The sequence below is a fragment of the Strix aluco genome, chromosome 18 (assembly GCF_031877795.1).
Source record: "Strix aluco isolate bStrAlu1 chromosome 18, bStrAlu1.hap1, whole genome shotgun sequence".
NCBI classification, from domain to species: Eukaryota; Metazoa; Chordata; class Aves; order Strigiformes; family Strigidae; genus Strix; species Strix aluco.
In genome coordinates, this window is record NC_133948.1 from 7,178,501 (window position 1) to 7,202,608 (window position 24,108).

At 43.5% G+C, this 24,108-nt stretch overlaps 1 protein-coding gene across 7 annotated transcripts in view; it reads left to right on the forward strand.

Moving 5' to 3' along the window:
• Window positions 1-24,108, forward strand: part of ULK1 (unc-51 like autophagy activating kinase 1) — an 84,563-nt gene that overhangs the window by 6,547 nt on the left and 53,908 nt on the right. For 6 of the 7 annotated variants that reach the window (XM_074844505.1, XM_074844506.1, XM_074844507.1 and 3 more), the window contains 5 exons: window positions 10,198-10,230; window positions 11,063-11,099; window positions 17,876-18,049; window positions 19,815-19,888; window positions 22,598-22,699. In XM_074844505.1, coding sequence (XP_074700606.1) covers window positions 10,198-10,230; window positions 11,063-11,099; window positions 17,876-18,049; window positions 19,815-19,888; window positions 22,598-22,699 — 420 coding nt within the window. Of the gene's footprint in view, window positions 1-7,932; window positions 9,130-10,197; window positions 10,231-11,062; window positions 11,100-17,875; window positions 18,050-19,814; window positions 19,889-22,597; window positions 22,700-24,108 lie in introns of those variants that run through there. The other variant, XM_074844511.1, reaches the window with a different exon arrangement.

Consider the following 24,108-nt stretch of genomic DNA (forward strand, 5'->3'; position numbering starts at 1 on the left):
CACTGTGACACTTGGAATGACTAAGGAGGCACTCTGTGTCTGGGAGATCACACTCCTGAGGTCAGGCTGCCTGCCTGGTTAAATCTTGTTTTAATTCCATCCCTGAGCTAGGCTGGCACATTGCCTGGTGAGTGGGTGTAAAGTGCAGGCTTCTCTGAACTGCCAAGCAATCCTCTTTATGTTTGCACTGCGGACAAGAGTGGGGTGTCTGCTATCCTGCTCCATCAGCATCCTCACATCTGTTGAAGGGAATCACTCTGTTACTGAAGATTGGATCTGGCTTAATTTAGAGCTAGGAGGGGAAAAGGACAAAAATCCAGCCACCCTCTGCCAGTAGTTTTGTAGGATGATGCTTGAGAGTTTAGTGGACAAAAATGGCTACGTTTATGGAGAGTAGAGAATTTTATAGTCTTGAACTTCTATTTAATGTTGGCTTCACTAGCTGAGTACCCCACTGTGCAGGTCACAGAAACATCTAGCAAATGTTGACCACTAAATATAGACCTCAGAGGAGTCATGGGCTTTTTTTAGAGGGAGTGGTCTTGTTGCATTTCTGAAATTATGATCACTGTTTTACTCATCCTGTGTGTAAAGCACATACCTGTGTTCCTCTCACATGATTAAGGTGTCATGGAAGAGCCAGTGACGTGGAAGTTAATAGCCTCTAAAGCTCCTGTGGAAGGTAGCATTACTCAGGCTATAATGACAGATTAAGGAATGTTTCCCAGGAGTAATCGGAAACTGGTAGGCTGTTGTGTTCACAGTTTGACAGCAAAGCTCTGGTAACGGCTGAGGTGCTATTTGTGCTGCTTTTCTTGAAGTTCCACCAGTGTTTCCATTATGAAAATTTCTACTGTTTAAATCCATGTGATGATTGAATGCATTTGGTTGGAGTGAGCAAAGCAAGGAGGTGGAGATTTGGAAGATGGTGGGAAGAGGTTTCTTATCAGTAGCTGGGTGGGATTGAATTCAGATGGAGAACCGTTGTTGGAATTTCTTCTAAGTATTATAGGTCCAAACCAAAGTCCAATTAAAAAAATTACTTGTGTTTCAAAAGCTCATCTTAATGCTCAAGCATGTGTAGAGAATTGAGGATACTGTTCTCTTTCATGTGTCTTCCTTTTTCCTCTCCCTTTCCTGCACCCCCCACCTTCCAACCTGTTGATACCAACTGAAAAGCTTTTGCACAGCAGGCAGACTAGCAAACAGCAAGCGTAAGGTTGGTGTTGGTGGTAGGAATCTGAGATGGGTGGCCCTGGTTTGCTTTGGGGAAACTGCTAGAGAAGCTCTGGTCCTCTGAAGTGGATGTGTGCCTTCCATGAGGCAAATTGCCTTCATCACGGGGCATGCAGAAAGGTACAGTGGGAAGTGAGAAGCTAAGCACAGGGGTGGTCAGCAGAGGTGGTGGTCTTTGATCTGCATAGTTAAAGAGACGTTTTTGGTTTCGTTTTCAAAATAAGTATGTCCTTTTTTGCTTGTTTTCTGTTGGTTGGGTGGTTTTTTGGATTGATGTTTTGTGTGTGGTTGGGGTTTTTTTGCTGTTACTCATGTTCATGTAGCAATAGTAAATGGCAAACTTGATGGAAAGTGAGTACAAGCGATGTGGTCTTCCAAGGCAGTGTTTCTCAGGTACAGACCTAAACATACTTTGCTTAAGTGAAGCCATCTTAACTGTCTTCAGATGTTATGGTTCCTCTCTGAGAAATTTAATAATAAATGACAAAATCCAGGGAAGAGCCCTGCCAACAGATAGCTTTAGAACCTCCTTTGTGCTTAGTGTTTAGCAAAGGGGTGCTTTAACTGTGTGATGTCTCCTGCTTTATGATGTGCAGGCCTTAAATACCACCATAAACATAGAAATGCTCTCAAAATGCAAAGTGAGGATCTCAAAGCTGCCTTTGTTTATTAAGCAAGGTTGTTTCAAGGGGGACCGATAGAAATGAATCAAATTCTGCATCACTGGTTGCTCAGAGCAATAATGCTCTGTCTGGCTGCAGGAGCACCTGGCTTGTCTCCTAGCGTCAGAATAACAGGAGGAATTAGGTCAGCTGAGCTGGCATAGTAGAGATCAACCAGAAAGTGTGGTTCCAGTGGGGGGAATGAAAGATGCAGAATCTTAAGTCATTAGAGATCCTATTTAGCAAAGCGTCTTGCATCTCCAGGAAGGGAAGGGCTCCCAGCCGGCTCCGTACGTGCTGGTGTCCCGGAGTGAGAGTGCTGCTGGCGTGATGGGAAACCCCAGGGACCGCAGCGAGAGTGAGGTGGTGTCAGGCAGGGCTGAGACGCAGCGCTGGATGGCTTTGGAGTGCCCAGGCTCTATGTTTCCTGTGCGTGTGTGCTGCTTCATGGCCCTGTGCACGCAACAGGGCAGTCAGGCTACTTTCTCTCCGGAGGCTTCTTCGTTTGCATTTGACTGATATTTTTTCATTTAGTTGGCAATTATAGCCAGCATGTTAAATATGATAAAACATATTCAGTTCTCTTTGTTTTTTTAAATACTGCAGATTCAAGCCCATGTTACTCTGGCTTCCAGTAATTGGATTTTTTTTCCCTCTTAAAACCATTTTTATTTGAAAGAAAACCCGTGTTTTTTTTCTTTAAACTCCTTGTGCTGTGTGTTGTCTTCTTAAATCTGGTAAATGAGGTATGAAATAAATGTATGTAAAAGAGAAGACTTGCAAAGGCCAGTCATGCAGCTGCCATAGAAAACCCTGTGGAGGTTGGGCCTCTAATTTCCAGAGTTGCTTAAAAAAAAAAATCTCCTGCAGGGTATCAGATTATGTTTGGGATATACCGTTAATAAAGCAAGCTGTTCCCAACTTATTAGAACTACATTAATTGGTTCTAAAATCAAACTTCTGGACTGAGTTACTTTGCTTGTATTTGCACATATCTCAGTGAGTGTGTGATTAAAACTGAAACTCTTGTAGCCTGCCTTATTGTCTGCCTCAACCCACAGCACTCCCCCCACTACTCCTGCTCTTTGGGCAGGCTCATAAAATCAACTTTATGGTATGCAAGGATTTCATTCCAGTACATGTGACTGAGCTTAAGGTAATGGGGAATTCAACCTTAAATGTTCATTTTATAATATGACTGGTACAGAAAGGAGATGAGGAATAAATACAGAAAAGCAAATCAGATCTTCAGTGTTTTATCATTGTTTTTAGAATTCTGAAGTTTCTTCTCTTGACAGCATTAACATAATGCATTGCCATTTGCAAAAAGAAGCTTGCTTTTGTCTAAAGAAGTTGCTGGGTCTTATTCTGCCTGTTGGCAAAGGGGTAGCTGCTTCTTTAAACTCCCATGTCTGAAAGGCCAGACTTTTCAGGATTCTGCTGCTTTTTTCTTCTGCAATCTCTTATCCTTGCTGGGCTGCTGCATACAGATACGACCTGCGCTGGATGCTCTCGGGCAGTAATGCCTCCCTAAGAGCTGGCAGGCTGGGGGCATGAGCTTGGGTAGGTGGTGCAGCATTACCCCCAGATGAACATGACTGCTGTAAGAAGGGATTGCTTTTCAGTATCCCAGCAGCATGAGTCTTCAGTTTGCTCTAATGCATGTTTTTGGTCTTGCCTTGAAGCTCTGTGACTTGTGGAACCTGCCACTTTGTCTCTATACTCTTATTGTGACATTAATCGTATATATTGGTTTCTGTGGTTAGGCTCAGATGCAGCTCTCAGCTTTGACTTGCTGTAGTGTGTTGCTCTGCAGAGGCCAGTCTGCCTCCGAAGGAGTCATGTTTTCCTGTTTGAGCTCTCTGCAAGCGCTGTAGCCATCAGTCATCCAGCGAGTGTGTTGGATCTCAGGGCTTTGATCAAGGCCTGCAGTGAACTTGTGTGAAGCCAACAGCAGAGTGCCCAGTCAGCGGGGCTGTGACAGGCACTGCAGCCTGCCACCGCCTGGAAGTAGAGGTTGAGAGAAGAGACTGGGACTGGTTTGAAGGAACCTGGAGAAAGCTCATGTCCAGTGGAAGAGATGGTGAAGTTTCTTCAGGTCACCTGAAGATCAGGTGGTCTTACCAGCTGTTCTACCATTTGTCTGTGGTGGTATTAGCTGCCTGGCAAACAGCAGCTCCACGGTCATGATGTGGTCTTGTTTGTTTTTTAATGTCACACAGTCAGACTTTATGGCTGTTGCCAGAGGGATGGGAAGTACTTTCCCTCTCTTTCTGAAGCCCATGTAGAACCAGAGGATAGCTTTCCTGCTGTTTTTAATCTGCCCTGAAGTACGACCTGTCCTGAAACAACTCATCTGTTTATAAGCAGAGAGTACCGTAGTGCCTGGAACAGGGTAACACCCGTCCTTGGCATCATTTTCTTCTGGTCCTACAGAAATCTACCCACTGCAAGGCTGGCCATAAGCCACTTCTGGGCTGCATAAGCCACTTCTGTGTCTGCCTTCCTTCTGCTTGCCCTGTGCCTTCGCTGGTGCTCTGCTTTCTGGAGCAAGCTGACAGGTCTGTAGGAAGCAGAATGCAGTCAAGAGCCAATGCAGAAGTCTGTGGGTGTCTCTGGGTCTTGCTGCTTATGCTTATTCCCTGGAATCTACACAAAGAAATTAGGAGCCCTCATTCTTTTGGGAAGTCAAAGATCTGCTGACAGTGGCAATAACACTTTCCAGTCAGTAGCAGCAGGTTTTATTGCTGAACCTGCATGTGCCAAAACAGGCAAAGATATGGATGATGGTATGTGTTGCTTGTGTATCATCTCCTGTGTGACTGTTACCGTAGCCCAAGATTTCTCACTTCCAGTGTAGTCCATACACAAGAGGAAAGTGGTTGCTGATTCCTTGTAATGTGCTAACTCTCTTGGTGCAAGACCTCTCTGGCTGCACGACTTGAATCCTGAAAGTCTGTCCTAAAATGTGTTGTTTTTTTCTGGCTGTGAAGCTGTGTCTGGATTTGAGGAACATTTTGTGGTATTGTATGTCTGTGCAGAGAGGAGATTATATTGCAGTGAATGAGTACTTTCCTCTTCTTTCCTCCTTTTCTTCCTTCATCTGAGTTAATTGTTGTCTCCTGAATTGGAAACCTGCTTGAAATGTTCCCGAGTTCCTTACTGGTAAGATTCAGGAGTGAAGAGAACAACCAGGGCCAGACAACAGAGAAACACAATAGGCTCTGGGACATGTTTTTCTTTCTGTGTGAGGTCAAAAGGCATGTGAATATCTTCTAGCTATTTGCTTTAGATCTGTTTTCCAAAGGGTGAGCATTAGTAGGTGCTCCCACAATTCAGATTGATGTTACTATTGTCTTTTATCTCGCTTCCGTTCAAATACTTGCATCAAGAGATAATCCTTGCATAGCATGACGGTTTTCCTTTCCCTCTTGCCTGCTCCAGCCAAGCTGTGAGCCAGAGTGAAATAATACCAAGAGATTTTACTGTTCAGAAAGTTTCTTCCCTCTCAAGAATTGTGGGTTCTGTTTCCTGAGCCCAGCCAGCGTGGGAGCCCCTGCCTTACCTAGAAGCTTTCTAGGTGCCACTGGCCTAGGAACTTGTTTATGTAAAGCAGAATTGTGTTCATTACAGCCCGTGTTTGTGACTCCAGTGCTGCTGTCAGAAGAGCGATGACTAGAGGCCGTAGGCCAAAAGGGCACCGACTCCATGAGATCCTGCTGGCAGAACAGGAGGATGTGGTGTGCTGTGGTTCTGCTGCAGCAAGTGGGGAAAGTAGCGTTAAAAAAAAACCAGAACAGAGCGGAAAAGCTTAGCTTTCGGTTGGTGTCAAGTTTATCTTCTACTGTCAGACTCTCAGCTTTATTTTATGCTTCTGTTGTGTTGGTACAATTGATGAGTCCTAGCCCCATTTACAGAGATGTGTGTGCGGCAATTATCTTTGCTGGGCAGCTGCTCCGGGTGCTGTTTGAGAGGCGGTGTTGAGCAGCACATGGTAGATATCTTCTGAGAGGTACAAAATGAACCTTGGCCATCGAAGGGTGGCCAACAAACAGGCAGTTGTACGCTGTTCTTCAGGAGAGTAAAAAAAGCAGTTCTGAGGATGTGAGTCTATACAGCTCCTCTCCTGTAGGCAGCAGGAGCCTTGTCAGCCACGTGGTTCATCTTTGAAGTATTCCTCCTGCATCCTCCAGTCTTCCTAGAAATGAGGATTTGTGTGAAGTGGAAGCCATTCTTTGCTGGTTTTACCCCATTGTCTATTATGACACTGGTCCCACACAGATCAGTGAGAACACTGCACTGCTGAGAGAGTTTTGGAGTATTGTGTAATTAAGCTTCAACTTTTTTCCCCTTCCTAAACGTCTTTCTAAACTTGGTGGCAGGCTAGGCGCTGGGGTAGAGTGCAGAGGAGGATTTCTCTGAGGAAGTTTCCTCTTGCAGACTTTTTAAGCTGTGGTAGGAGGGTGACTAACTGTGGGTACACCCAGACATTTCCCTTTGGACACACCTAAACACACACTTTCCAAGAAGAGGATCATGCCACCTTCCAGTATGGGTGGAGGGAAAATTTAAAGGGAGACAGGACTGCTGGGTCTTGGTGTCTGTAATGCCATCCCATCTAGTGTCCTAGTGAGGAACTTTAACACAGCACTGGGGTGATTTGTACTGTTAAATGAAGTTTCTTCATTTCTTTGTCCTCCGTCAGCAGATGTGTGTTATTTGTAGACAGTAGAGGCTATTGCCTATTTTTACACTCAATTAAATTGTAACTTCATCCCTGGGGCCTCTGCTTCAAGAACTACGAGTCAGGCAATGATCCAGACTGATTAATTCTCAGCTTAATGTCTTTGGCAGAGGCCTTTTGGTGCTGTTGTGGAGTATGGTCGGGGTACTGCTGCACTTTGTGATGAGAGGGAAAGTTAGAGGGTTGCCTCTATGCTGTTCTCTTTGTTAAGCTTTTTTAGTGACAGGATTATCCTTGGCTGCGTGACTGGCACATGTGAGTGAGGGGTCCAGAGTAAATTATCTGTAGCTCCTTTTGGATATAAGCCTCTGCAGAAGTACAACAAACTAATATTATTCTTGTTACTGATGTGGAAATGAGTGGGTTGGGTGTTCTGTTTCTTTTCAGAGAAACCAGTAGCCTGCAAAATTTGGCTTGCAGTATTTTTTCCTTGTTTTGTTAATGAACAAATCATAAATACTGTGGAAGGATAAAAATGGAAAAGAAATAGTTTCTGCTGCTGAATCAGCTTGAGACAAGTCCATCAGTCCATTTGAGAAACCAGGTCTCTTTAGACAGTTGTATCCCTTGTAACCACAGTAAGTTACTGGCTGAAGGCTTTTTCCAAACAAGAACTTGTTTCTGGGGCCCTTCCTGAAACAAATGTTTAATTTTGTTGGCAAAATCCCTACAAATCTCTTTCGGGTAAGTGGGTCTTGAAATGCTGAAATTGCAAATGTGGAAGTTGTGTCATCCCTGCTACAGGCGTCTGTGATCTGAAAATACACTTGCTAAATGTTCCTCTGCTGCGGTGGGTGTGTGTGCAGGAGGGTGGAGAGTGCTTCCTAGTAAGGCTTGAATGTTCAGAGGGTGCTGTTGCCAGTGAATGGTTGGGGGAGCCACCTACTCTCCTAGAAGCCTTTCAGGCATTGCCCTCTTATCTCTTCACCCTGTGTTGGTGGCATAAAACCACCAACCACCAAGGTCACTTTGTTGCTGGGGAAGTCGAGCAGAACATCTCCCTTGCCTGTGTGGGTCCTTATTTAACCCTAGTCACTGTACACACGGGCTGCCAAAAATCAATTACTTGCTTTATGATGTTTGCTTGCAAAGTCTTTAAATAACGTACAGTGGAAAAACAACCAAACTGTACAGTGTACATTAGCTATTGGCTAATAACTTCTTACAAATATCTTTTGGGCTTAGTTTGTGTAAGCTAAACTTCCTCTTCATTTTCTATATATGTAATAATATATTAAGCTTCCCCAGGCCATTCTGTCACCATACATATTAATGCATGGAGTTACTGACTGCAGTGATCACAGCATGCTTAGACAAGAAGTGTCTATCAAAATGTTGCTGTGGCAGTGATGAACTGGGTGTGGGCTGCAACAACCACTTTGGATACTTCCTCTGTGCGCAGCAGTTGCCCTGTAGTGAGCTCCCTGGCCTGCAGCCCCGCAGTCGTTCCCTGAGCAGCTGCACCATGCTTCTGGTGTGTCCTCGCATCTTCTGGTGTATCTGCAGCTGGAGTTCCCAGAGGAGCGAGAGGCCTGGGTGTCTTTAATAATCCTTGACCTTACACTGTTCCTGCTAAGGACAAAAGGAGCTGGTGGGCTTTGAACGCTTCTGAAAATTTTCCCCCAGCGCTTTGTCACGTGCAGAGCTTGTGACGATGTCTGGGGTTTTCTTCTGGCGCTGCTCCCCTGGCTAGTGCTTCTAACCACAGACTGGTTTCCCACTGCATCTGAAGCGTGTGTGGAAGTGGGTGACTTCATGTGTGTTACTTTTAAATGCAGAGATTGGAAAACAAGGCATGTTTAAAGCAGTACTCTTCATGCAAGGAAATGCAACAAACACCGTCTTGAGCATCACAGAGAATTGTTTTTTGGACAAATAAGGAGACCTTCAAAAAGCTCAGCTGGACTTGTCAGTGAGAGCAGCTGTAAGAGCCAGGGATAGCCAGTGCCGGGGTCTGGTGAACACTCAAACCAAGGGAGCCACGTGAGCCGAGGCTGCCCGCTGCCTTGAGCCCCCCTGGGACAAGGTGGCCCGTGCTGCATGCAGCTGTAGCTTGAGTCTCTCAAATTGCAGGTAGTTCAGCTTCATCCCCTCTCCCTCGTGTCCTCCAACCAGTCTTCCAGCAAGCATCTGGAAACTGAGATTTCACATTGTGAGGTTAAAAGAGGACTGCAAGAGAAACGATGGGAGGTGCTGAGGACTCGAGGCATTGACAAAGGCAGTCGCTTTGGTACAGGCTGGATGGGAGGTAGAGTCCTGTGGGCAGACCAAGATGAAAGGGGCTGAGAGCAGACAGTGGAGACTGCTTGGAAACTAAAAGGCTGGTAGGGTGGATGCTGGGGCTTTTTGAAATTGTAGTCAGGCTCAGAAGAGGACTCAGGCAGGCAGGTGTCTAAACAGCCTGTAAGTAAAGGCATGCTGCCCTGGAGCTATGGAAATGAAGTCTCTTGCTCTGCTGTTGCTTTCAGAGCTTCTCCACTCACCCAGGTAATTGCTGCCTGCGCTTGTTCAGGACTGGGCCTTGAGTTTAGGAGTGACTTCTAGCATACAGGCTTTTATGTAGCAGATCTGCTTGTGTCTGACTCTTTCAGCAAGAGGATTTAGAGTCTTTCACCATTCTGGGTCTACCCACACCTGTTTTCATGTTTGTTCTCTGCTAATGGTTTGGTGGCTCTGCTGAACAAGTGCCACAGCCATGGTGTCAGTGTGTGTGTTGCAGAGCCACCAAAGTGCCTAATGTGGCTCCCTGGTGCTGTATGTTTGTGGGGCACTTCTCCACAGTATCTTGTGCTTGTACAGTGTATATACTGCCTTGTACATGTCTCCTCAAGGCCAGAGAGCCAGTGGAGATCAGCTAAGGCTGGGGTAACCTCTCAAGATTGTAAGAAGTAGCACAGTGCAGCTCCTATAGCAAACTAAGGAAGATGAACATTTGGCCTGGATTTTGCTGGCGTTGACCCCCATGATAATGCAGAAAGCTTTAGCCACCCAATAATAGCATTCTGTTAATGCATGTGTAGAAATTGTTTGTCTGCAATTACATTTTTGACCTGAGATCTTTCCTTTTTGCCCTCAAATCAAAAGTGAATCTCTTGAGCACTTTTCAGCAGTGGAGTTGAATTGCAGATCCCAAACTTGTGTTGCTCTTATCTCTCTGTTCAGACTAGTGCTGCTCATGTGGGCATAGCTGCTATAAAGGGCCAAGTTAAATGTGGAAATGATTAAGGCTCTAAGATAGTAGTGTGCCAGCATCTGCGTTGCATGCAGCAGTTAATCCTAAAAGCCAGAAAGGAACATGAAAACCCAAGCCACAGTACAGGAGATATGCTTGGTTAAATATGTGCACACACAGAAAGGAATAAAATGCTTAAATACCTGGCACTTTCAAAGTAAGCAATCCTCCAGGAATTAATCTGTAATGAAGTTTTTTCCCTGTCTTCAGTCTGAATCATATAGAGCACAGTTTACCAGTTTAAAAAGAAATGCAGCAGCTGTAATGCATGTGAAATGTTTCAATGCATAAATCTTTTATTTTCCCATTTTCTCTTTCCCCAGGAACTGGCAAACTCTGTCTACTTGGTTATGGAGGTGAGTGTGCCTTTTTTTATTATTTTCTCCCCCCTTTTCTCTCTTCTTTTTTTTTTCTAATTTTTAATTTTTTATTTTAAACTTGGTTTAAATAGACCACCATGTTATACAAGTAGTGCTTTCTGCTCAGTCTCACCTGTGATGCTTCTGTTAATCTAATCTGCAGCTGCATGCCTTTGAGAACTGGAGCAGTGTGGGTGAAGATAGCAGCCAGGGGGATTTTTCATATTGCTGCTGTCAGAAGGTCATGCTGGCACAGGTTTAATCAGTCAGACATTTTAGCTTGAGGGTCAGATGAGTGTTACTGGGCAGTATCTGCTCCAAAGATATATGGAAAGTAAATTTTCTCCACACAGCTTAGCTGCAATGCTATTGAACGTTTTCTTTCCTCTGTAGCCTTCACTCCGAGGTCTTGTTGACTTTTCCTTCATGATATGGAATGTGATGTGGGGAATTTCAGTTTTCAGCTGTAGCTGTTCCCAGGCTTTCCTGAACCAGCTTTTCTGGTGGTCTCTCCAGTGGTGACCCTTCTGCTTTGGTCTGGTTTTATCTGTCTCAGTGATGGACATGCACATGGACGTGCACACACATGGAAGCTAGTTTATGCTGGTGTGTCATAATGCAACATAACATGTAGGGGAAATAGGACAGAAGAGGAACCTGCTGGAATGTTGGGTTTTTTTCTTGCCAACTTCTGAATAATATATTGACATATGTGTGATTATTTATGTTTAAATACCGTGATAAGCCTACCATCCTAGTGAAGCTAACCATTTTCCTTTTTAACCTTTGTTTTGCCTTGCATTAACTGACCTTTCCCTTCTGTTTGCAGTACTGCAATGGTGGTGACCTGGCAGACTATCTTCACAGTAAGTAGAACAATACAGAGAATATCCTCTGTATTTGGAAGAAAACACTGACTGTTTTAGCTCATTAAAGTTCCTGGGGTTTGTGAGCCGATGGTGTGTGTGTATATATATATTAATTCCTGCAAAATAAATGGAGTATCACTGCTCAAAGAGGTTCACCCCTGATAATCATTTGGAAACTGAGAATCCATGACAATAAAGCTAGTCTTGTAGTCTTTCCTATGTAGGTCAGTGGTGACTGTTGTCAGTAATTACGTATTTTAGTTACAGTGGCCTTATAGATTGAACATGTTTTAGCAGTTCTAGGGACATGGTTTGTCTTTTTCTTGGTCACTGTAAAAAAGCTATTTATAGTGTAGTTCTGTAGGGTTGGATTAAAATAAGATCCCAAGAGTATATTTCACATTCTTTGTTTTCCCCTAAGGGTGTCCCCACATCTAGGACAGAACACATTTCTTACTTCATTGAGGGTGACTGTAGTGTAGCCAGTAGTGTTGTGAGCTTGATGAAAATTACTAACTTCAGGGTCTTTTGGAGAATATAGCACAGGTATCTGTGACTGTGGCACCCTGAAGAACCTTTTGGTGGGACTGTGTCTTTGCCATCAAACCAAATGACACACGCTGTGCATGTTATCCAGTGGTATTTCTAGGACTCGGGCTTCAATCTCCCAATCTATTTTTCAGTGCAGCCCACTGCATGGGTACAGAATTGTGGCCTATGTGAAAATTATATTGCACCTGAGCACCTAAGTGGTTGGAGGATAACATGTTGAACAAGTTGCTTCGCTGCAATCAGAGCCCTTCTTTTCTGTCGGCCTGACTTTTTTTCTTTAAAGTAGCTTTCTTGTTGTTTTGCATGTTAACTAGAAGATTACTAAATGTGAAGACACAACCATAATCTCATTTCATGTGTGGCTCTGGGTCATGGTTAAACAAAGTTTTTTCATACTGTTCAAATTAAAAGCTAGTCAGCTGGATAATACTTCAGGCTCCTTATTTGAGGTACATAATGCCTGGAAATGGCAAAGATTGAAGGATTAAAAGCTAAATTTACATTTACCCTACAGCTGGTGTTGGTATCCCTAGAATGATTATTTGGGACTTGATGCTGCACTCTATTCATACAGGGTAATGAATTATGTTTGTGGACTTTAATTTTCAGAAAGGATTTAGTATTTGAAGGAAAATGAAGGAATGTTTTGCCTTTCATGTGTTTTGTTTGTTTAAAATGTGGGTGACAAGTGACAGGCATTTGTTTTTTAAAATCCAAGTTTAGTGTGCTTTGTTTTAGATAAGTGATGGTGTTTTGCATGTCTTGGGTATTGCTGTGCTTTAAAAGGAGCATCTTTGGTGGTGCTGGAACACTGTTATGAATACCAAGTGAAAATGGTTTTGTATTTGGTACCTTCTTTTTCTTGAATACAAGTGAAAATTTTAATAATACTTTTAAAAAACAAACTTCAGTTTTACCAATGCGTGGGCTTTGAAAGCTAAAGTTTTTGGCTTTCATGCACATGAAATGAACCTTGATGTTAAAGCACTGGGCTGTGCACTCTTGTTGACTAAGCTGTGTATGTAAACAAGAACACAGCTTCTGGCCAAATTATTTATAGAAACATGGGTTTATAGAAAATCTTCCTGTTCATTCTGCTGCTTCCATGTGTACATTGTCTTCTCTGTTCCACCACCCCACCAAAAAAAAGTGAAGTATACTGTGCAATTAGCTAGGCTATTAATACAGCTCACTTCCTTGTTTATCAAATGAGACTATGCAGGGCTAGTTTGAGAAAGTGATGATGAATTGTATTTTCAAAAAAAATTCAGCTTTACCCCAGTTTGGTTTGTTTGAGTGTTACCTCGGGTAAAGTTTGATCCTTCTTTGCCTGAGTTAATTTGAAAAAGTTACCTTTAGCTCTGTTTTTACCAATAAAATATTTTATCTTGACAACTGTAAAGAGCAGCTGTTGTGACTGGGAAATTTGTGCTTACTTTTATTTTAACTCTTAATATCTGTGTGCCGGTTGCCAATAAAGAAAACCCAGCAGGCACAGATTTCCAGAGGGAGTAGTCAGTAAGGGACTGCAGCAAGAAAGTTAGTTACTTCCATCACTGCAGCAGAGATCTGGGTCTTCCAGATCTCAGAGCCTAGATACAAGTGTCAGCTTTTGCATCACATGCTTTCGCCTTTCCACCATATGCTCCTTTGGGGTATCTCCTCTCCCAGCTTCTGCAGGCTCTTGGGGTGCTTTTGACAATGATGATTTTCTTCCTGAAAGCTTATCTTGGAAAGTTCAGATTTATTCTGGGGTATTTCACTGGTATGCAGGAGGCTCATCTCTGTTGAACGGCTGTTGTGCTGCTTCAGTTATTTTAATAATTGTGTGATGGTATTTAATTGCAACATCTACTTTCCCACTGACTAGTCAGACGTTTTTGCTGGTAGTTCCTGTAACGCTCATGCAAGCTGCACATGCAAATCCCCTGTTTCTCATTGAACGAGATGCTTGTAAGCTTCCCAATCCATTCTGCCCTCTAATTACAAGCATTAGGCAATATGGTAATTCTGTATTGAATCCAAGGGCACTCTAATTCTCCTTGTCTTTATAACTGGAGGACGTGCATATGTGCACGTTCCAATGCATTATGCGTTTTGGCTGGGTTACACTGTTGGTTGGACCCATCTCTGATACAACCCAAGGTTCTGATAAGCACAACTTCTATGTTGTTGTTGTTCTTTAACGGTAGAATGCCATTTCCCTTCTGATAGGTGTCTGTGGATGTTGCTTTCATTTAAAGCCCACCATAGGGTGTGTTTTGAGCTGAGAGTGGTGGATTGCCACTGTGCGTGGTAGAGCGGTGGGAAGTGTGATAGAAGCGACCATCCCCTGTACAGGAATAACTGGAATTCTGTGGCCTCAGGTACTTGGGAGGTTAGAGCAGGCTGATCTAAAATAAATTCTGTGAGTTGGCATTGACACAGGCTCATAAGTGCGTATTCATGACCTTTCTTAAAGCTGCTTCTTGGAGAGCACATCTCTGTGGAGAAAACTTCCTATGGGAGCAGGGCAGTTCTTGGTTTGACCACGACACGTGCAAGGAGCTGTTATCTTCCTAGTTCATCCCAAGTGGTGTGGGCACCCTTTTGCAAACGAGGTGTAAGGCACTACTGTTGATAAGACTAGGAACTATCTGGAATAAGTTTTCAGACTTGTACAGAAGACTTCACAGGAGTCTCACTGGCCATGTTCTGCAGGGGTGGAGCTGGGGTAGTTACAAGACAGGCCTCAAATAAATCAGCTTGGTCTCTCAGACTTCAGTGTGATTTGGATTGAGCCCATGTTAGAGATACTTATGGCACCTGTGGGTAAGAGGAGAAGTTATTTTTCCTAAATAACTCTTCCAAAATGACGTTGTCATGTAACATCAGCAGGTGTACTCAAGCGCATCTACCCTTGGATCAGCTGATAAGGGCTGTTTACTATAGTTTACCTGGCAGCCTCTTGGCAGGTTGAATATCTCAGCACAGGCTGACCAGGGCACTTTTTAGGTGGTTTCATCCTTTTCCTACATCTCAAGAGTTGCAAAGCACATGGGCTCCACACTGACCTACAATAAATATTTGCTCTGATCTACTGACCTGTGTAGCTGCCGTTCCCAAGGCAGTAAGCTGAGTGCCTCGTCACTGAAGTGGAGCCCATGAAAATAAACACGGGGATATTATTACTTCTCAGTAATGGCAAAGTAAGGCTTGTGAAACAGCATTCTCAGCAAGAACGTGTTGCTCACCACAGACATCCACAAGGATGCCAAGACTTCAGTGCAGGCTTAGTGTTTTGCCAGCAGTTTTCTGGTGAAGGTGAGAATACCACCTTTTTAGAGGGACAGAAGTACAAGTTCCCTATTTGGGAGGTAGCAAAGAAAGAGAGTTGGTTTGTTCTCCACACTTTTTTTTTTTTTTTTTTTGGTGGCACCTAAACTGAATGAGTCTTCTGTATCTTCTCTTTCCTGTACTTGTAGAAGATCTTTTGGAGACCAATATCCTGAAGTTGCTGAAAGGGTCAGTTGTACAGTTGTATTTATGTCTCTGTCCTTCAGCTGGAGATTGCTGCTGTCACGCAGTAGACTGATGGGCTGAGTATCAGAAACAAGGACTTTTGTTTTTCTGTGTTAGAGCCTACAGTGTTAATGGAGGAAGGTAAAAGGATATGCCCCTACACTCCCCAAGTAACTGACTGTCACTTCTAGGTTACTGCGGGCTGTGTCTCAATTTCACAGTCCCACCTTACTGCACTACTTGAATTTGTGAGATTTAATGCTGCTAGAGGATCCAGCAGACCTGTGTCTAATTTTGCTGTGCTGCAACATGGTAGCTCCCCTATGCCACAGCAGCTGCACTGGGGGAGTCTGTCTGCAAGCTCAAGACACCAGCTTAGATTCTGCATCTGTCAGGGAAACAGTACCTTTGCAGGGCTGAGAGTTTTGTACAGACTTCTGTGAAGTAGAAAAGCTTAAACTCTGCAGAAATTAGTAGCTTAGAGGCCCTGTTTTCTTTGGGTGAATGGATTTTTCTGATCTCGTTAAGGATGTTGTTTTTTTCAGTATGAAGAGTTAGAATCCACACTGGGGAGGATTAGCTGGTTTGTTGACGGATGGTGGCTAGTGCTGTGTTAGCCTTATAGCCACCAAATTATATAAAGGAGAGGGTAATGCCTTAAAGATGTGGCGTGCTGTTGGGACTGCAGGTCAGAACAAAGCTCTCAACAGTTTCTCTGCTAGAGGCAGAGTGTATTTAGCCAGGAGTTTGTAAATGCCTGCTAGCTTAATAATGTTAAGAACTGCCAACTTTCAAGTCTTGCTTCATGTTTGGGGGATGATGAGACAGCTTGTCCTTTCCTGGGCCTGAGCTGAATTGGGCAAAAAACTTTGAAATTCTTGCTGTTTTGTTTAAAGATGGTGTTTTAACCATGCGTGAATGCATTTCCTTGAATAGGAATCACAGAAATATGGCAGAGACCTTTTGTTGGAGAGAAGATTGAGCACAGCTAAGATGCTGGACCGTTAATGGTACAGGACTGAGTACACAGATTTCAGCAGGAGGTCAGGGAAAGCCTTCTTAAAGATGCAGTAGTGCTTTTTTCAGGAGATGTGTGTGGGTTTGGAAGACCTGCATCTGAGCTGCCTCATAGTATCCTTAAAATCCCTTCACAGAATCTCCCCCTCTTGCAGAGGAGTCTCATGAGTTCCAGCTGAGTGCCAGTTCATGAGGAAAAAGGCCCAGGGAGGGGAGAGAAACTCTATATACATGTGCACTGCTCTCACGTGTATAAGTCCAGGACCAGCTGATAGCCATGGTGACATTTCAGCTCTGCTTGTGTCGCCTTCTAGAACAGTGAGGTTTGGGAGTGGTGGGAGTTTATTTTTTATTCTAAGTGCTGTTTACCTTATCTGTGTCCTTTGCTGTTTCCCATGCACATATTTTAAAAGTTAGATTTTTAATTTCCTGTGTTGTGTTAAAACTGCGTGCAACCTCATCTGTGTTTTCATAAGAATTCCTCCCTTCTAGCTGACTAGGTAGAATAGCATTTTGAAGCTCCTGCCAGCTTGTTTTAATGTCTTACTAGAGAACAGCTGGAAAAACACTAATGAAGTCCCAAGTAATTTACAGGGACGTTTTACAAAAGAAATTATTTTATTCAAGTGGAATGGTGCTTTCTTTAAGCCTGACTTGCTTAGTGACTGACAAGGAGGCAGGCTGGTAGCACTGTTGATCCTGGGGTTTGTTCAGCAGGCTGCTCCCAGCTTTGGCAAGAGTTTCACATGTATAGTTCTTAAGATAATGAGAGCTAACGTTGCATCGCTCTGATTAGAAGAGCCATTTTAACATTATTTTAATCCCTTCAATATTTGTTTTCACACCACAGTTTTTGGGAAGCCCACATTTCAGGAGAGTACAGTTCAGAGCTTCTGTATTTGCAGATTTTGATTATTATTTGGGTATAAAAGCTTTCTGAGATGGTTTTGTTGCTCTTTCCTACCTATGGATACAAGATAGAGGGTGTCAGATGACAGTTTGCAAGGGCCGTTTTGTAGGGGTGTGTTGTTAGGTATAGGACCATGGTTCGTCCTAACACAGGTTTGGGATTAGAATTATGGTTTGGTCTAGCGAGTGATGATGCACAAGAGTTAGGCCTAGACTTGGACTCCTATCCCAAAGTTATAGATTCCTGCTGGTCGTGTACCCTAACTGACTATCTGAATTTAACCTACCAATCTTTTCCAGGTCTTGCCGGCGTAAAGCCTAATGCTGACTGCCTTTCCTCTTAGCACCAGGTTTAGACATAATCTTTGTGATATAGCTTTATAGACCAAAGCTCAAAGGTAGCGTCCCTTCCATTCCTTGGGCCACAGGCCCTGCCGAGTGCCTGCTTAGAGCTGCCTGGCAGCTCTTGTTGGGGGAAGCCCTAAACCTCACCAAATGTCACTTTTGGAACCCAGTTGATAACCCAAATTCAGCACCCACCGCTGGCCTGAGTTCACCAGGAGAGGCTTGGGGCTGAAAACAGCACTGACCACAGAATAAACTGGGAATGCAAACACTCTCCCTTGTTGCCTGTAGGAATCATTCAGAAATAGTGTGTGGAATAAAAATGCCATATGTGGAAGTAAAAATGCCAAATTATGGCTAATTGCTGTGGAAAATATGCCCTCTGGGCTCTTCAGAGAACTGGCATTGTAATTTTTTCATCTGCGGTTATTTTTTTCCCTCCTCCCTAGCTATGCGGACACTTAGCGAAGACACCATCAGGCTCTTTCTCCAGCAGATAGCGGGTGCCATGAAAATGCTGCACAGCAAAGGCATCATCCATCGGGACCTGAAACCACAGAACATCCTCCTTTCCTACGCGGGAGGCAGGAAATCAAATCCCAACAACATTCGCATAAAGATCGGTAAGACCCCCATTATAAATGTCACCCTAAGTGCTCTCAGGAGAGTTTGGCGACAGCTAAGTGGCAAGCCTCAATCTTTCTTTGGGGAACTGTCTAGGGGGAGGAAAGAATTGTTGCACTTTTCAAAATGCCCTCATGTTTTTCATGTTCCTCGCTTAGTTCCTCTGCTAGACATAACCATCAGTTGGCTCCAAGCAGTAGCAGCAAGAGCTTTCTGCTCTGCCAGAATACAGACTAACACAAAAGAACTTGGGCAGGCCTTCCTCCATTTCCAAGCTGAATGGTGCCTCCCTTGGTAAAAACAGATACTAGCCTGCTCTAATTGGCTTGTAGTCTCCAGGCTTACCAAGAAATCAGCAGCCGTTGTGACTTTTTTATTTTCAGCTTTTAATAGAATTGAGGTAAATGTTGGTGTCTTAAGGCCTGAAACTAGCTGCTCTCCTGGTTGGCCTCAGTGAGCACAGTGGGAGTCAGGCGCACCTAAAAGCAGGTGTTTCACAGTCTGAATTAGAGGCAGGCTTCTCAGCTGCATCTTGAAGAAATTAACTCTCTGCACATTAGGCAAGTGGCACAGATGGACCAGTAGTTGAGACAAATGCTCCAGAAATCCAGTTACAGAGTACACATATCCCCTGTGGTCCCTCAGAAATGAGTGCTGGCTGATGTCACCCTCACCACGTGGACCTTTGATTATGTTGCGGTTCATGAGCTGAAGGTGACACCAGTTAGATAAAACTGTTCCTTGCCTGAACCCTGTGAAGTGGAGGAAGTGTTAATATTTCCATTCAGCTGAGAAATGAGGTCCAGCGGAAAAGTTTGAAATGCTGCTGCCCCTTTGGCTGAAGCATTTTTGTAAAGTGCAAAGTTATCTGGAAGGTGGAAGTGACTGGGAGCCACAAACGGGCAGAAGGGCTGTGGACATGGCTGCTCTTGGGTGTGATGTACCCTGCATCCTCTTCCTCCCACTCCCCTGAGAAGTATGTGGTCCAGGGAATAGCTAGCTGTACCAATTCATTAGTGACAGATGACAGTGTAAACAGCTGTGTCAATCTCCTAGCTTGAAATATCTGGTAACCTTCAGAGAACCTCTAAGTATCATATGATCAGATGCTGAGTAACCTGCAGAGGTAATTCATCTTGGTGTTCCTTGCCCCTGGCTTTTCTAGCCACCAGGTGAACTATGGCTCAGCTTTGTGTCCTCGTGCTGGGGTTAGCTGAAACTCTTCTGAAGGAACAGAGCAACACTGTTTTCAGTAGGGCTGGTCTAGAAAGGTGGGTGGTGGCAAGTAGTGGTTTCTCTTAGATGGTTGTTACATTGTGGTCTTTTCAATGGAGGGGAGCTTTCAGTTCCCAAAATTAAAAGTTGAGATAGCAGCAGATGAACTAGCTGGCATGAACTGGCACACTCTCACCGAAGTCAAGAGAGCTTTACCAGCTTCCAGCAGCTGACATTTTGGAGTGTGGGCACATGGATACAGGAAGAAGTGACTCTTGATCGCTGAAAAATGGATGGGAGTTTGTTCTTATGAATACTGTTTTTGTGGCTTGGTCTATCCTTTTATTGCGTCTGTAGTGTGCATTAATAACTAGCACTAGGATGTTGCTGCTCGAGAGGAGAGCTATCAAAGTCTTTTTAAGATGGGGTACTTCACTTGCTGTGAAGAATCATGGGAAGTGAAAGGAAAGTAGAGGGAATCAACTGAAGAAGGTGTAGGCTCTCTAGAACTGGTCTCTGATCCTGACCTACCTCTTTTTCTCTTTGTAGCTGACTTTGGGTTTGCCCGATATCTGCAGAATAACATGATGGCAGCAACATTGTGTGGTTCACCAATGTATATGGTAAGTGTGTTTTGCCTACAGGTTTTTCTGTATTGTTCTTACCTTGCCCCCCAGAAGCAAGGCTTTGTTTTTCGATAGTCTTTCCCCCAAAGGTGAAATTTTATTTACTTGTTGCAAACCAGCTATTACACAGGGAGACTTCATAAAGTTCTAGCTGCTGGTAATGTTGAACAACAGGTGCCTGTGCTGTCATCTCACTGTCAGGTGAGCTGTGGATAAATAAAACTGAACAAAATGGAGTGTTGATTGCTGTCTGTTCCCAGAAACTGCATCTTCCAGAGGGGATTAGGGCTGGAGGCATTGGGAAACGAAATCTATTTCCTCTGCTGAGTGCAAAGCAACAACAAAACAGTGAGGGCTGGGGTGGTATTTCACACATCTGTTTATATTTGAGGTGTTGGTTCCTTGGAGAGGAGCCTCAATAAATCTGTAAATTCAGCAGGCCCTTTTGAGACAGAGTGGTTCCACAAACCTGCTGTCACCTCAGGCTTTGCAGTTGGTTTTGCTAAGGCCACAGCATCAGGAGCAAGGTCCCTGTTTAACAGCAATTTTGTAAAATCTCCTTTTAGCTCTTTGGTCTTGCAAAATCCCTTCAGATCTGTAGACGTATGCAGGCAGAGATTTTGCCATTCTGGCTAACTTACTCGTGAGTGTGCTTTGCTGTACAACTCAGCAGATGGGTTTAAACGGAGCTCACCTGCTTCTATTTTGAATTTCTGTGCATTCCCACTCCCTAACTTGCCCTTCCTGCCCCCCTCCAGTTCTTTCACCAAACCAGCTGCTTCCAGGATGACTTCTTAGCTTGTGAAACAGATGTGTTTAAAAACCACACTGATCCCTTTCACCCCCTTCGTACTTTCCACTCTGGGACCAGGATATGAGGAGGTGATCTCTTGTTTGTGTTTGTGGCAGCAGTCAAGATCTTGGTGTCATGTCAAGTCAGTGAAATTAAAAATGACAAAACCAGGCCAGAAATAAAAATGTCAAAGCCAGCCATGTAATAGTTCCTGGGGATGTGGTTGTCTGAGCTCAAAGTAAAAAGATGATGTGGATCAATTTAGGTTGAATTTTTTACAGGTGCTCTGGGGGCAGTAGGCACCTGATTTTGAACATGATCTAATCCACTCTTAAGTTTTGGGTTTTGTTGTCTGTACTTTCTGGACTATGCTGCAATGCACAGGGGTAGCATGTTTGGTAGTCTGTTCCACAGTACTAACTCAAGCAAAACAGACTTCCCTTCTTTCCCTTTTTTTGAAGTGTGATGTTTATTTGAACTGTGCTATATGTGAAGATGATGTAATTTTTTTTTTCTCCTGCAAGAGTTTCCTGAATTGTCTACTTTTAGTGGTACTTTTTCTTTTGGAGTCTCTTGTGAAAGTAAATGAAAACACCCAGCTTATTTTTTGAAAAGGCTGGAAGAAGCTAATGATGACATTTTTCTATTTTATTTTTTAATTTTAAATAACTCTGCACCTTACAGGGAATCTCAGAATGTTTCATATTGTTCTTTTACTGATGGATTTGAAGGAAGATGGGGAGTCGGGGTTCAGTTGGGATTTAGGGAGTGTTTGAAGTCTGTCCCTACTGCTAGTGTGGATCTTGTGTGTTGGCCCTGGGAACATCTGCTGGCAAGGCAGGCCCTTATTCCTTGCTGTAACTCGTAGCCCATTGCCGCTCTTTTCGTTTTGCTTTTTTAAAAAAGAAAGGTATTTTACCCCCACCAGAATGAGCTTTCTGTCTGAACCCTGATATGATCCATGTCATGAGAGACTTCAAACCTCCTTGTGCAGTTCTTGTCCTGCTTCCTTGGCTTTGTTTGGTGCCATGCCTGCTTCCCTTAGGGACAGACTGAGCTCCTCTCCACAACTTATTTGCTGCCTTTTTTTTTCTGTTTCATGTGGCCTTTACTTCTAACAGCTACAGAACTGATCCTGTTCCATGCTGGCACCACTGTGATGAAATCTGTTGTTAAAAACACGTGGGATTAGCAAGCCTGCCTTTCTGTCCCTCCTTTTCTGCTGCCTCTCCTAAGGCATGCTGCTCCTGAGCCACAGGGCTTTGTGGACTTGCACCATCTCCAGCTTCTGGAACAAGCCTGAGAGGGAGCAACTGAGGGCATGGTGTGAGATTAGAAACCAGGCACAGCAGGGCTCAGTCTGTTGGACTGAAACACGCAGATCTGCCTTTGAACCCAAACTGTGACCTTGGCAGCAGGCTCCGGAGCATAATTAATATGCTCCTGTCTTAGGCTAAATGAGGAAAGTGCATAAGCAGTGCGGATCAGGATGGAGGCAGAAGCTTAACCTGTGCAGTGTGAGCCTTTGCTTTTTTCATCATTTGCCTGTTACTTGTCTTTGGTTAGAAGATCTGTCCATGCGATTTCAGTGAGGCAGCTTCCGAGCACAGGAGGATTCAGCAGAAAATGGTACACTGAGAAGGGAGAGTACTGAGTTTGCCCCATGTAGCAGAACAGCATCTGGTATTTTTTGTCTGACTGAGCGAAAGTCTCTGCTTCCCCCACTTAGGGAATTGGGCCTTTCAAGGTGTGTTACAGTCATCTTGGGAGTAAATCTTTCATGGTTATTGGGGAATCTAGCTCAGGGGTTTTTGAAGTATAATAGTGACTCCTGTTTGTTTCTTGTAGGTGCAAAAAAAAAAAAAAAAAGCTACATCTTTTATAAAACAGATTTCTGTTCTCTCCCCAAAAAGGCACCAGAAGTCATTATGTCTCAACACTACGATGCCAAAGCTGACCTCTGGAGTATAGGAACCATCATTTATCAGTGTTTGACAGGAAAGGCTCCTTTTCAGGTGAGTTGCTTAGATCTAATGTTTCAGATTCTCTTTTTTTAAATCTTTTTCCTTTTAATCTGATTACTCTAAGACTTCTGTCATCTACAATATTGACTCCTGTAGACCCAGTCTCATTGAGGTCTGGCTGTCCAACACCTTGACAATGGGATGCTTATATGTTATAATGCTGGACATGTTACTAAAATATGATTCTCATCTGGGCTGTATCTCAGTGAAATGTATTTCCTGATTATAAATCCTTAGGAAGGGTCATATCTTCAGAAAATTATCATGAAAGCAGTGGTTTTTTTCCAGGGCCACACTTAAAAATTCAGTTTCTATTTACAACTGTATTCAGTGTATAATTTATAAATGTAATTCTGTTGGGTTTGGAAGGACAATATGGAATACTGCAATTGCAAGTTAATGTTTGGGATGATTTGGTGGTAACTGGTGTATTTGCAGCTAAATTGGCTTTGTTTTTAGAGCAGTTAAGTAGGATCTTATCAAAAGGATCTTATCTGTCATCTCACAGCAATCTCTTCCAGCCTGAAATGTTTATGTTCATCAAGTCCAAACCCCTCCAAATATAACACAGTCCAGTAAAACTCCACCCTGTAATTTATTCCATGACTTCTGGATGAGCTAGAGCATATCTATTGTGAAAGACATTCCCTGATTTTGAATTTCTGAATTACGGAGAATTCATCACAGCGTTGTGCAAGTTGTGTCAGGATTTCTTCATATGATTTTAATCTTATGTATAGCTGGAGTTCATCTAGACTCTGCATTTTTCTTGTTCCCAATCATTAGTGTGCCACACACAGTGTGTTACTTTTCTTCCATGCTGAATGAGATCTGCAGACTCTCCCTTGCAACCAGTTTTAAAGTACTGTACTTGTCAGGTTTTTTTCCTTGCTGTCTTACAGCATAGCAGAGAGATGCTTGAGCTGCTGATACTTCTTTGCTTCTCTAATGCGTGAGCTCTGTAGACCTCCTCTCTAATCCATGGAAAAAGACCAGACCTCAGATTTGCATGCTGATGTGTCAGCTGAATGGCAGCTCTTCAGCTTCTTAGATCAGTTAGGGCAAATGTGAACTGTGGCCCTCTTTTCTCATGTCCTGACTCCTTAACAAAAAACAAAAGCAAAACCAAACAAAAAACCCCCCAAAACTACCAACCAAAGCCAGTTGTGGGGAGAAAATCTATGCTCATGTAATAAGGCAAATTTTATGAACTGCAGGACTTTCTGAGGTTTAGTTCCACAGCTCTTTAGTATTTCACACAAGACCTTGAATGTTTATGCAGTTACATCATCAGGAAGGAGAAAGTGAATTCATAATCTCTTGCAGGAAAGAGTGGGCAAATACAGAAGTAAACTAATGGTATGTTTTGGTTTTTTATAGAGCCAAAAACACTTTCTCCT